This window comes from Prinia subflava, chromosome Z (assembly GCF_021018805.1).
Source record: "Prinia subflava isolate CZ2003 ecotype Zambia chromosome Z, Cam_Psub_1.2, whole genome shotgun sequence".
In the NCBI taxonomy this organism is placed as follows: Eukaryota; Metazoa; Chordata; class Aves; order Passeriformes; family Cisticolidae; genus Prinia; species Prinia subflava.
The window spans coordinates 84846625-84859669 of record NC_086283.1 but is presented as its reverse complement, the minus strand read 5'-3'; the positions used below and the strand labels follow the sequence as shown (position 1 = coordinate 84859669).

At 33.5% G+C, this 13045-nt stretch overlaps 1 protein-coding gene across 1 annotated transcript in view; it reads right to left on the bottom strand.

The window, feature by feature from the left end:
* Positions 1-13045, bottom strand: part of SPEF2 (sperm flagellar 2) — an 81125-nt gene that overhangs the window by 5581 nt on the left and 62499 nt on the right. Inside the window, exons 28-33 of the mRNA XM_063423989.1 lie at positions 12510-12616; positions 11297-11479; positions 9264-9356; positions 8485-8658; positions 5200-5388; positions 4949-5071 (exon numbers count right to left, since the gene is read on the bottom strand). Coding sequence (XP_063280059.1) covers positions 4949-5071; positions 5200-5388; positions 8485-8658; positions 9264-9356; positions 11297-11479; positions 12510-12616 — 869 coding nt within the window. The remainder of the gene's footprint in view (positions 1-4948; positions 5072-5199; positions 5389-8484; positions 8659-9263; positions 9357-11296; positions 11480-12509; positions 12617-13045) is intronic.

The window sequence follows — 13045 nt, the reverse complement described above, 5'->3', positions numbered from 1 at the left end:
TAATACCTGTCTATCCATGGGGTGAGCTTTCCACTGACTAGATTATAGTGAAAAAATAACTTCAGTGGAGGTAAATTACACATTCCCCACGTTACAGATAATGTCTTCCAGCAGGACACTGGAACTCATTCAGCTGAGGTGCTATAAGATCACTGAGAAGATGTTTTTGTGTTATCAAAAAGCACTTCATTGCCTTTGGTGATTTTACATAACAACCCTATGTTAAAATGCAACTCTTAAACAGAGATCTTAAACATCAGCTTACTATTATTGGTAAAGAGTTGTATCAAGATTATTGTTTAAACTAGTAAATGTTATTCAGAACATACAAATAAAAATTCTTCAATTAAGGGTTTTTTTTAATATGTTGTATTTCTGAACTTTAACAACAATTCCAGGAAACAGATATAAAGGAAAATGAGCACCTAACCCTTTGAATAATATATATCCTCAGTAGATTAATTTTGTGCTTAGTTCTTTATAACTTATTGCCTGATTTGTTAATTTTCAATAATTTTGTATTAGCAGAATCTTCTCAATTTCCCATTTCAGCAATACTATCCATTGCAGGATGTGTAAGTAGGATGAACAAGGAATTTCTCTTTTAAAAATAACATGCTGAGCATTCAATACAAAGTTAAATATTTAACTTTCTAGCATTTTCTGATACTGTCAGAATACAGTTTTTTCCCTTTAGACAAATAATTAACATTCAGATTCCATATATAAATGTAGTATTTTTATATACATATAGTCCTATATATATTTCGTGCATATCTTGAAAATACAACCTTTTTTCAAAATCAGGATCTGCCTTTACGTAATGATGCCTCACAAACTTGCAAAGTATCAGAAGCATTTCGGTGAATACAGAACTATGCTAAAAGAAAATATTACCAGTCCTTGGTTTTAGAAGGTTGCACTAATATTTATCTTTGACTCTAGGAAACACTTCACTATGAGAAGGCATTTTTCAGCAAATTGAGTCAGAAAAAGTAGTTTCAATCCTTGTTTGATAAAAATAAATGTGTTACTAAATACTGTCAAAAAACTGGAGATACAGTGCTCCAACATTTTTACTATGTCCATCTTTAATGAAGAAAACTTTTTTTACATGAACACATTATTTATATGTCTTTAATATCAGAAACAACATCTTTTATGTACATTAAATTTTCTAAGATTATTTAGGGATGGGATACATAATCAAGAGAAGCACAACATAGGTCTCTTTTTTAAATGAGGTAGTTAAACACTGAGTTAGATTTTCCTTTTCTTGCACATTTAAAACACCACATGAAAAAAGCTTTTCAAGTTTCATAAGTATTACAGTTACAGCATATGACTAGACAGTGATTCAGCAGTGGTTTTTTTCTGTCAAAACCTTGATACATGGTCCAGTTCATAAGATGTATTTAATATAATCTGTATGAACTCTTCTTATGACATGAAGCTCTTTTACTTTGTGAAATTATACATGGAGATCTGAATGTTTGTTATGTAATATTAAATGGCTGCTGTGGGTATAAACAGGTTTTGTAATAGTTCTTCAACATACTAATAAATGTTTTTTCATAAAGGCATATTAATTATACATTAATAGAAATCCTGCTTCAGAAGAAGTCCTATCTGAAGGAATATCTGAATTATGTTACTGAAATGATTAACAGAATGAACAACAGTAACAGCAGCAACCATATGACAATTAATTTAGACAGAACAAGCATAATGCAAGACCCTGTGCTAAATGTATTCAGAATCACATAGAAATATGATGTGGTATCCTATCTCCAAAAACAGAGCTTTCTTTAAAGGGCTATTCAGCATTTGAAAGCAGAGTAAGAAATGCAACACAATTTAACCAATCCATAATGTTTTTGATATTAATAAACTGAATGCTAATTATCAAACTACCTTATCTTCAATAATTATAAGAATGTAGTCTATTCAAAGTAACATACTGCATTAAACATTAAGAATTACAGAAGTAGAATAAATCCCAGACTCTTTATCACAATCAAGATGCAGAATTACTAAATGTGGTTGTTTCGGTATTTACTGTATCTGTGACAGTCTCAGAACAGATGGTAAAATTTGTAACAATAAATAATGACGCCTAAAGAAAACCCTTTAATTGACCAAATCAAATAGACAAATTCACACAGTGGAAAAAGCAGAGTGCTTGCTCCTCCCATCTGAATCATCTGGTCTAATAAAAATCTTCTCTCATTTGCTATTAAAGTTATTTTAAAAAAAATTAATTGAGCATATAATGAATGCCTTTATAAACATACATGTCTAAGTGTCATCTGCCTATTCTCAAGGAATAAATTTCATGTGATATGTGAAAAAAATGTACTGATAATGGCAAACACTTGAAAGTTCTAGTTAGGACCAGGAAACCTTGTAATCAGGATAGGAAAGATAAGATGAAAGAGTAATAGAATTTCTGGGCATTACATTAATTTGTAGACATTTGTACTAAGGCTGACAGAAAGGTCACCAGCATGTAAGACGCTGCCAGCCCACTAGCAGAGAAAACAAAATCCTTACAAAAGACAATATATCTCACATGGAAAAAAAATTTTTTAAGATATGACAGATAATAATGTTGAAATTGAACAGGTCATCAAGATCCAAAAGAATCAGGTATCCTAATTTAAATTTGAAAAATTGTAAGCTAGATGGTCCCTTTATAGTTTTCAGCAAAACATTTTACTTTCTACTGTTTATAAGTGAGTTAGTAGAAACATTTTAACTTCTAGAAACCACACCCTAACTTGCTATATTTATCTTGTAAAAGATCTCAAAATAACAGCACTGTGGTTGACTTTCAGTTTTATAGACATCTCAGAGGAGAGTTTCTACAAAAATAATCGATGCTAAAAATATTGTCTTGGAAAGAAGTAAGTTCATCTGTTCCCCAATTAAGGAATTGATACAGGAAAAATCTTCTGGAGTCTATATGTAATAGACCAGAATTGTAACATCCTTAAAACAATGGCCCCTGGGTCTCTATGCCTGTTTGCTGGTGAATATAACACTTCTTTTGTAAACCTGTGTTGATTTCATGTATAAAACAAAAGTCTGTATTTAACAGTACAGTCAAGGAATGAAATAGAGACAGTTTAAGTACAGAAACCACAGAGTACTATATTTGAGATACAGTCAGTATAAGCCTTTTCAAGAGCAAATTTTAAGTATTACAAATGAGAACTGAAACTCTGCATCACCTAACTGTTGAGTCAGGAGATACAGGCATCAACAGAACCTGCCAATTAGGTGGGAAAATGTCTCATTTAAATGGAATGATAACAATATATAAACAAGATGTGGGAACTACTCTGGGCTAGAATATATGCACTGAAATCCTCAGTTACTGACAAGATTCATATACACTATCCTACAACTGTTCTCATAGACTGACAACTTTTATACCTGAACTTTATACATCCTACCAGCCAGAAATAACAAGAGTAATTGATGTAGCTAATACAACTGAAACATTGAAACAATCACTCGTTAAGCTATGTAACAAAGTTCCCACTAAAAATGATAAAGGATAATCAGAAATTTTAATAAAGAACAGATATGGTGTGTTTGATTTTCAACTATTGGCCAGTGTGAAAACATTTTAACAAAGAGTCCCTGTAAATTGCCTAGCATATAGATACGGATTTACTCAGTTTACACCCTAATTAAGTTTTATTTTAGCTTTCATCACATTTGGTCTTCATGAAGACGCAGAATTATGTTTAAATGCTATGAAGTCAGTGAGCATTTGTGTAAAAAACAGTTATTGAGGTGGAACACATCTAGAGAGCTGGTTTAAAAATGCTTTGGTCTACAACAAATTCAGTGAGAAAAAGTCAAATTAGAAAATGCAGTATTCAATTAAATAGAAAGAGTCAGGAAGGAAAACTGGGGAAGGGAAGGGAGGAATGTCCTAACATTCCATGGCATCTGTCTCCCCAAACTGGCTGAGACAGCAACATGGGCAGGATGGACACACATGGATAGTTATAATCTTCAATTATATTGTCTTGTCTTTGTCTTACATTTTTTATCACTTTCTACTGTTGCAAATGGTTTTTTAACCCTTACTTTTACTGAGTAAATATATTCTATTATTCTTATATTTTATCTTTTACTAGCAATGATTATGAGTGATATATTATATGAGTGATATATGAGTGATATAATAAATGCTGGGCAATTCACATCCTAAAAGTGAGGAATATAATTACTCCTAAACTATCATGTATCTTATTCAGATTTACATTGTGTGGGTGATCATCTAAAACTTGTGAAGACTGTTCATATTTGTTGTGGGACATGCACATGCAAGCATCCTCTCATCTTCTCATGCTATTTTCTTACACTGTGTATATCAAGTACTTCTGCCATAGTTTGATACTTTCAGTAGGATGACTATCTGGCTCAAACTTGCCTTTTGTGCAGCTGTTTTAATGCATGTTTAAACATACGAGCAGACAGCACAGAAGCTCTAGAAAATGGTAGGGAAGGACACCTGGACCTGTACTACCTCTGCATGCCCTTTTCTGCTGCTTGGTAGGCCTGGGATGGAATGGGATATCCTACAGTGTCCTGCAGTATGATCCTGTTGGCAGGATAATTCAACCAGACTCCTTTCTGTGTATGGGGAGGAAGGCAAAGCCTCACCAGACAAGGCAGTTGAAAATCTGTAGGCAGCTCCAGGCCAGCAAGACTTGTACAAAAAGCAGGTCAGAAAGCAGTCCATCCACCTTTGATGGATGGAATTTTAATTGAAAACAAAAAACCTGATCTACCCTACAGCTGCTGGGCTTTAAAGCTGATCTACCTTGCAAATTGGCATTATTACATTAATTACATGTATATTTCTGGGATAATGCAAATTTAAGCATGTGTGCTTACAAAGTCTTTGGTCCCAGACAGGAATACTTACAATAAGTTTATATTCTTGGCATGTGTTTATCAGATCTTCCATGAAAGGATGCTTCAAAAGGAGTTCAACTGCAATGGGTGTCAGATCTTCAGCATCTAATTCTTGGTATATCCTGATGAAATGCTTTAAGTGAAAAAAAAAAAAAGTGGTCAATTTATTGAATAAAAGAATTTTGGAAAAGCAAAGATCATGGCAGATTTTTTAAATGTATGATGTAAGCTATAAAACCATCCTTGAATCAATCTGCCTACCTTATCATAGCTCTCTGCCTTCTCCAGACAGCTAAATCTATGATAATCTTCATCCTTACTTCCTCCAGGATGAAACACTTTGAGTAGAGATGCCACTGAAATCATTCCTTCACCTGTGTAATTCAAGACTTCTTTTTCATCCTCCGTTAAAATCTTTTCATTTAACAATATATTGGGGCTTGAAGAATCCTAAAAATTTAGGCACAGGTGTCATACTTGTGGATAAACAGTCTGTCAGTAGATGACTCTTTCAGTTAAACACCATTAAGAACTGACGAATTACAATTCCGAACTTCATTCTTACCAAAAAAAAAAAAAAAAGCCATCAACTCACACGAAATCATCTACTGCACTGTAGGATGGAGAAATAGATCCTGACAGTCCAGAAATATCCATAAGTTTGGCATTATCAGAAATTTAATAGACAGCCTTTTCCAGGAATATGGCCAACAATGCACGGAAAAACTAGTATTTCTCAGAGCAAAAAAACATAAAAATATTTAATAGTTACAAACTACAATACCAAGAACTTTGTGTTTATTTAAGGATTAAACTTGGTAATTCTGGATGTTCACATGAAAAAAAAGTATGGATTTTCTAGTCCAAATCTAGTCACTGCAAGAACTCTATTTTGGCCAACAGTTAACCAGCTCTCCACAGAAATAGGTATTTTCTAGTTTATGGAGAATAATTAGGTTTACTTTAAGCAAGCAATTAGTTAATTTTGTGGTGATATTAGAGCTGGTCAAAGAGAAAAAAAACCCACCAAAAATGAAACAAAAAGAACCTCTGCTGTAGAGATTTGTGAGCACAAAGATGAGAAAGGACACCACACAGGTGAATCTATTGCTTTCACTAGATTATGCCACAATGTCAACTAACCATTAGGAACAGGAAATTCCATGCAATTGAACAAAACATTTCTTTCCTCATTAGGAGTGGTTCAGTCATACTTGTGCTGTGTGCCTTGGGCCTAAATACATCTCATTTTGAGTACAGGAGGAGTAGTCATTTACAGTCTTTTCAACACACAGTAATCAAGATTACAGGAATATCAGCGCTGAAGTTTTTGGGTCTCTCATTGCATTGCTTACACTGAGCTTACACAACCAATAATAACATCATTAAGACTTAAAATAAAGGTACAAAAAGAAGTATCAAGAATATGTTTGTCTGAGCTTCTCTTAATAACATGAAGGCTTCAGAAGTATTTCTGCAAGCAGATACCAATGAGAAGTCATTACAATTATCAGCACAGAACAAGAAAATAGAAGAGGCAAATTAGGTGAAGTTCTATAAATGCCTATGTATGAGCCAGCTACCTAAGGTGTAAAACTTCTTAGAGATGAGCTAGACAGCTCTTTATATTTCATTGATGAATGTTCCACTGATGATATTTACTATATTTTCTGTACCTGGAGTGAGAATTGGGATATTAAGACACATAGAAACAAAGGTTTAGGTTCCTAATTTGATGCTGAAAACCACTTTGGATGTCTTCAGGATTCTATGTATCGGATGGAGTTTGGCTCAAACATGACATGATATCAATGCACCATTTCCTTTTTGCCCCCTTGTGTTTGTGGAATAACCTTCATGAAATTCTGGCTCTACTGAAGCCTATTGAAAAACCTCATTTACTTCAGTGGTATAGGATTTCTTTTGCTGCCCTTTGTCCCTGTTCAACATTATCGTTTAAGTGCATAGGCATGGAATACGAGGCATAAGAAGAAAGAAAATATTAAAATGATGTTTTAAATCACTTCAGTGATTCTGTGTACCAGCCTAGCCAACTATAAAGTCAAGGAGAACTACATAAGCAAGATTCATTTAACATCTAATTTATGGCTATTCCTAGGTTTCTGAGGGACTCTCCAAGGTGCATTAGGCACATAATCTGTCTGTTTATTACACTATGAAGCATACATCAGACAGCACAGATTCACAGAGCCAATGCCTTGAGTGAGAAAGCAGGCATGAGGAAATGCTCAGGTTAGATGGGACATCTCTTTTTCCTCAGAGGTCCAGTTAATTCTGGGCTGAAGGGAAATGCTCCCCTTCACTCGAGACTCACAACCTTAAGAAGTTGTTGACACATAGGTGATAATGCCAGTGCTCTTACTTATATACTACCAAACTCCCAACCAAACAGATCAAACCAAGCAGAAAATGGCAAAGAGTAGAACAGGTTGTGTAGCTTTTTATCCAGTGAGACGAAAGTTAGAACTTTGCACTGAAATATGGGAAATTAGTACCATAATATCTAATTGAAAGCATTCTGTGCTCTCCTTCTTCCTAAGAAATGTGTGAAGTCTAATTGTCTTATTATCTTATTCAGTCTCTCCAGTGTGCAAAAACTCTCTTATAATAGTTTCTGTCATTTGAAATTAAAAAATTGCTATTTTGCATATGTTTATGATTACTCTGTGTAATAAAATAATGCCTTTTCTATACTGTTTGTAGAGATCTCAATTGTTTTTTAAGTTCTGGGCAGATGCTAGAGTCACTGTGGTTGTGAAATAAAATGAATCATTTTATTATCTTGAGCAGGAAGTTCTTTCCAAGATGTGTACAGATAAATAATTTATGTCTCAAAAAATGACTTATAGTTCAATAAATATAAGTATTCACTAATAAGTAACTGATGCATGCAGTGGACTAATTCCAGTTTTAAGACTTTAACAATAAAAACATACTCCAGAAATACTACTAATGTTCAAATGTCAAGTTTCATTTGATGTAACAATGCATTCATCATGGCTGAAAAAATAAATTTAAAATTATTTAAATTTTAAATTTAAATTTAAAATTATTTAAAATGTATTTTGTATGAAACTAATAATTATTAAACCTTTTGGTTTACAAATAAATAACTTGCAAATAACACAACAAAGATGTGTCTGAATATCTCAAAGAAATGTAGTGGAAAATAAAGTAAGATCAGCACCAGGTCTTGCATCTTGAGATAACATTACTCTAAGTCACACTGCACACTACTTCCAGGTGACTGACAGCTGGTCATTTAGGCAAAAGAATTACTTACATTCATATGCACAAGGAGTAGTCAGCAGTAAATATCTTAAACTGTCATTATTGGCAAGCAAATTTCCAGACATTTGAAAGAGTCCTTCTGACTATTATTACCAATGTAATGCTCCCATGCACTCAGTGACACTACTTGGGAGGACTGGAGCTACCCAGGATAAGCAAATATAGAGGAATCTAGTTAATTTATAATTTGAAAGTACTACTGCTATTCTCTAGTATTTTTCTGTAATATTTTACCACACATGGAAGGAAAGCTTCTTTTTTTCTCTGAACACGTGTTCCAGCAGCAATGCTAAGTGCTCTGTATACACCTTCAACTGGATCAGAGTGGGAGGCGAAATAAAGCAGCATCTCAATATAGTCCAGCAGAGCAGGGTCTTTTTTGGTATCCGCAAATAAAGTGAAGAAAAACTATAAAAGGGCAAAACCAAGCCAATTAATTTCTATAGGTGGAATTAAATGAGATACAAATCGAGAACTGTAGAGTAAAGGATGAAATACAGTTGTTACTGCTAATAAGAGCTACTATAGAAAGATGTTTAAGAAGATGTTGAGGCTTTACAAATCAAGGCTGTGATAAATCGCAAATGTGTGTTAATTAATTCACGGAAACAGAAATTGAAATTCTCAGAAAAGGGAGGAATTAATAAAACCTTGTATCATGAAAAAAATGTTCAAAGTATTTTTTATTCATTAGCATCCTCTTTCATGGAAAATTCTATGAGCTCAGATGCAGTGGTCATTTGCTTCCCATTCTTTACAAAGCTGGTTGCTGTGTAGCAAAATTAATGTCATTCAACCAAGAAAGGAGTAATTAAGTCTTTCTGAGCATACTATGATTTAGAATACTCAAGGCTGATTCTTGGATTCCTCTCAACATTATTCTGAAGCACCACTTGACCTGAAAAAAACCTCAAAAAATGCAGCACTTATTGAAAACAGAGATCCAAAAAACTGTGAAATGAAACCTCTCATATTTGAATAGTGATCTCTTCAGAATACCTGTTTTCAGTTACCTTTATGAGCTCTTTTAGCCTTTCAAAAGACACAGGTTCCTCGCAACTTTCTGTTATGCTTAGATCTTCATTTCCATTAAACCATAAGCCAACCTGATTTTACAAATAAATAAATAAGTTTGTTTATTTTCATATGTTGAAATAAAGTAGTGAAATATGCTGTTCAACACACAGGTTACTAAGAGCCTAACTTCTGGACTTAATGAAACTGAATTTGTTATTAATATACAATGATATGAGAATAATTAAGTAGCTGTTTGTATGTTGTAACAGATACTTGAGAAATTATTGTAAATCAAGTAGGGTAGAAGTGAATGTATGCTTTTCAAAAAAAGTAAAAATTAACTGCCTAGTTGTAAATCTATGCTGCTGAAGAAGCAGAATATGATATGCAATTTCTATGCATGTTCTGGTTCTTCCTTTTAGAATATCCTTTTATAGCCCCCACAGCTTTTGTCCAGACTGTACTTTTAGAAGAAACTGTCCATACAATTCAGTGTATTGAAGGATGGAGGCATGGCTCTCCCCTTGTTTTCCTGCTCCCAACAAGATGACCAAGAGTCCTACAGAGCCAGAGATACCACTGTAAATTAAAAGTGCTCAGAACCAATTCTGTAGTACTGGACTCTAAACACAGGAAGGATCAGCTAGATCTGGATAGGCATGAACAAACTTACAGAAAAACTCACTTGTGTGAAACCACACCAGGTAGTACAAACAACATCACAGTAGGGACAACCCAGCACCATTACCTGGAGACGGCCCCAGCACTGTGTAGTTTACCAGTACAGGTGCAGAGAAAGAGGACAGATGACAGATGAAGCAAGTCAAATTCTCAGTGGAAGGTTACTCAAATCAGTTGTTTATTGCATATTTACTACCTTGTAATAATGAAGGGATTAAATTAATTGCTCAGTTAGTATCATATTTGAAATAGGATCCTGTGCTAAAATGTACGTTCTTGGTCTACATGTCTTGTAACTGTTAGCTTATTTGTAAACTCTTCAGTAAAACTTACAACGATAGAAAAATATATGCACAGAGACCTGCATTTTTTGTGGGTTTTCTGGCTTTACAGAGTTTGTTTCTTAGAAAGTCTGGGGTGGGCAGGGATTGGCAGGTGCTCCAGTTTAAGTTTTAAATTAATCAAAGAAGTTCTGAAAATGACAGGCCTCTGGACTAACACAGCCTTTATTTATTTTTCTTTAAAAAATGCTAGGTGATTGGAAAACAAATTACAATAAAGGTTCTATGAAAGTTATTCAAAACAGTTGGAAAATTATATTTAATATCACCAAACAAATACAGAAACTGGCAAGACTGGAGTATCTACAGACACCTATATGTGCATATATATGATACTTACAGCTAATATAGCCTAAGAGACTGAACCAGCAAGTATAATTCTAAGTATGATTAAAAATGCAAAATAAATGAAAATGAGCAGAATTTTGCTGAAAGAACAAAGATGTACTCATAATACTCTTTCTGGAAAACCTTGCTGAACTATGTGACAATTCAAATATAAATTGTACTCAGAAAAACAATCAAAGAATTTTATAATTTTCCATGTAGTCAAGGTCTGAGGAATGATCTTAACTTGAGGAAATTAATTATTGGAAAAAATCTAGAAACATTTAATTAAAATGCAGCTGATGAGATGAAACTGAAATCCTTATTTTTGCTTAGAGCAAATTATCTTATTCAGTGTCAAGTAAGTTAATAGTCATCAAAGTGCACATACAATGGCTTCTTTAGAACAGAAAGGATTTTCACTTGAAATTAATTTATGGAAAAAGTAGGAAAATCAAGTTAAAAGTATGTTTAATTAGCCTGATTTGTGAAACTATGGACAAGATAGATATTAGGCCATCAATTTCCTGAAAATACTTTTCACTAGAAAGCTCCCTCAGACCTAAAGCACTTAAAATTTGGACTGAGTTTCTCAAGGTGAATAAATCAAACAACATATCTTTTGATTCAGGGAGTTTAACAAAATAAGATTTGACTGACAAAAATAAAAGGATTATAACCTGTATATAGTGTTCCTGTGTAATGAAGCCTGATCCAGTGACATCAACAGACTTGAAGACATGCAGTGTTTTGAGGAGTTGTGTCACAGATGGCACTGGCCAAGGCTGTGCTGCTGCCAGTAAGAATCTGCGCCAGTCAGTAAGTTCTGAGTTCACTGTGAATTCAGATGCCATAGTTTCCAACTATAAAACCAAAATAGTAAATATTGTCAAATGTGTACATAAACATAGTCTTTCAATAGCCTATGTATCCTTAGGTATTTTCCTGGACAGAATGTGCAAAGTTCTGCAGTGAGGTCTCAGATTTCTATGAAGGGCAAAATAAAATAGGCCTGTGTGTCGACTGCCATGTGCTGTTGATATCTCTCTAAATAAACAACCTGAGTGCTCAAATAGGCATCTATATATACCATAGCTTATGCTTTGAGAATTTCCTTTTGTAAGTTCTTGCTGCCACAATAAATTTAAAATTTTCATTTCAAAATGATTCTCTTAAGGAAAGAAAATTCTATTACTAAAATAAAGATAGGATTTATCAGCACTAAAAATTCTCAAAATACACAAAACATGGGATACATGCACATTTCATCTATTAATAGACAATATCTGACTGATAGCTTTCCTTGGATAATTAATTTCCTGTGATCAGATTAGGTTTTTATATAGTCAAGATGACAGATGTGACTAGTTCGTACTAAACTCACTGGAACTACGCCACTTTAAAATTAAAATGTTTTACTCATGCAGCTCATTTGTGTGAAGAATATATGAATAAAGCAGTGAAATCATGTGAAATCCAATTGAAAATCTTAATGTGAATCATGGTTTACTCTTAGAAGCAGTTATTAAAACATGGTAAAACAAGTAAATACTTTCATTCTATAGGCTTACCAGCAACATCTGAAAGAGAAATTAATTCAGTGTGGAAGATTTGGAAGATTTCATGTTTCTAAATCTGAAAACCGTGGATGGCATCTTAGCTGATATAATTTGAAAATTGTAAATAAATAAAGTGCTGACAAAAATGTCTGGCACAGTGAATTCCACGATCCTTCCCTGGTGAAATAGAAGAATTTTAAAGAAAAACTAATAATGCCCTATAGTATTATGAACTTCCTTTTATCATGCTACAGACAATGCTGCATATTCTACACAAACCAAGAGACTATTCTCCAGCTGAAGAGAATATAGGGGTGTCAAGGGGTTAACTTACATCTGCAAGTGTTAAGTTCTTCCATGCATCAGGAAAGCAATTTATTCCAAGATTCAAATTAACCAAGCCACTAACAGTTTCAATAAATATTTTCTTTGGTATAAAACCTAATAAAAAACCAAGATAGAAATATGCTTAGCCTTTTAGACTTCTGTTAAAAAAAATCTGGTTTTAAATTTTAATGGCCCTATGAGAAAGTAATTTATTTTCCTATTATGCACTATTGATAATGCTAATATTTTCCAAACCAAACATAAAATCTCCTTATTGAAAATTAATCAAATGTGACCTATCTAATAGCAAAATTTCAAATATTTCACTGCACTGCAATTCTTCTGGTACTTGTCCTGATCTGCATCAAGATCACTAATCCATCCTCATTTAGTCACAGTCACCAATCTCACAGAGTTCTCTGTATTGAATACCTACCAACATTTTCTTCCCTTCTGCTCTATTTTTTTCAATCATAAATCTATCTACCTTCTTTAAAGCAAGTGTATGCTAGAGAATGGGGTGAAAAACATTCACTGTTGTCT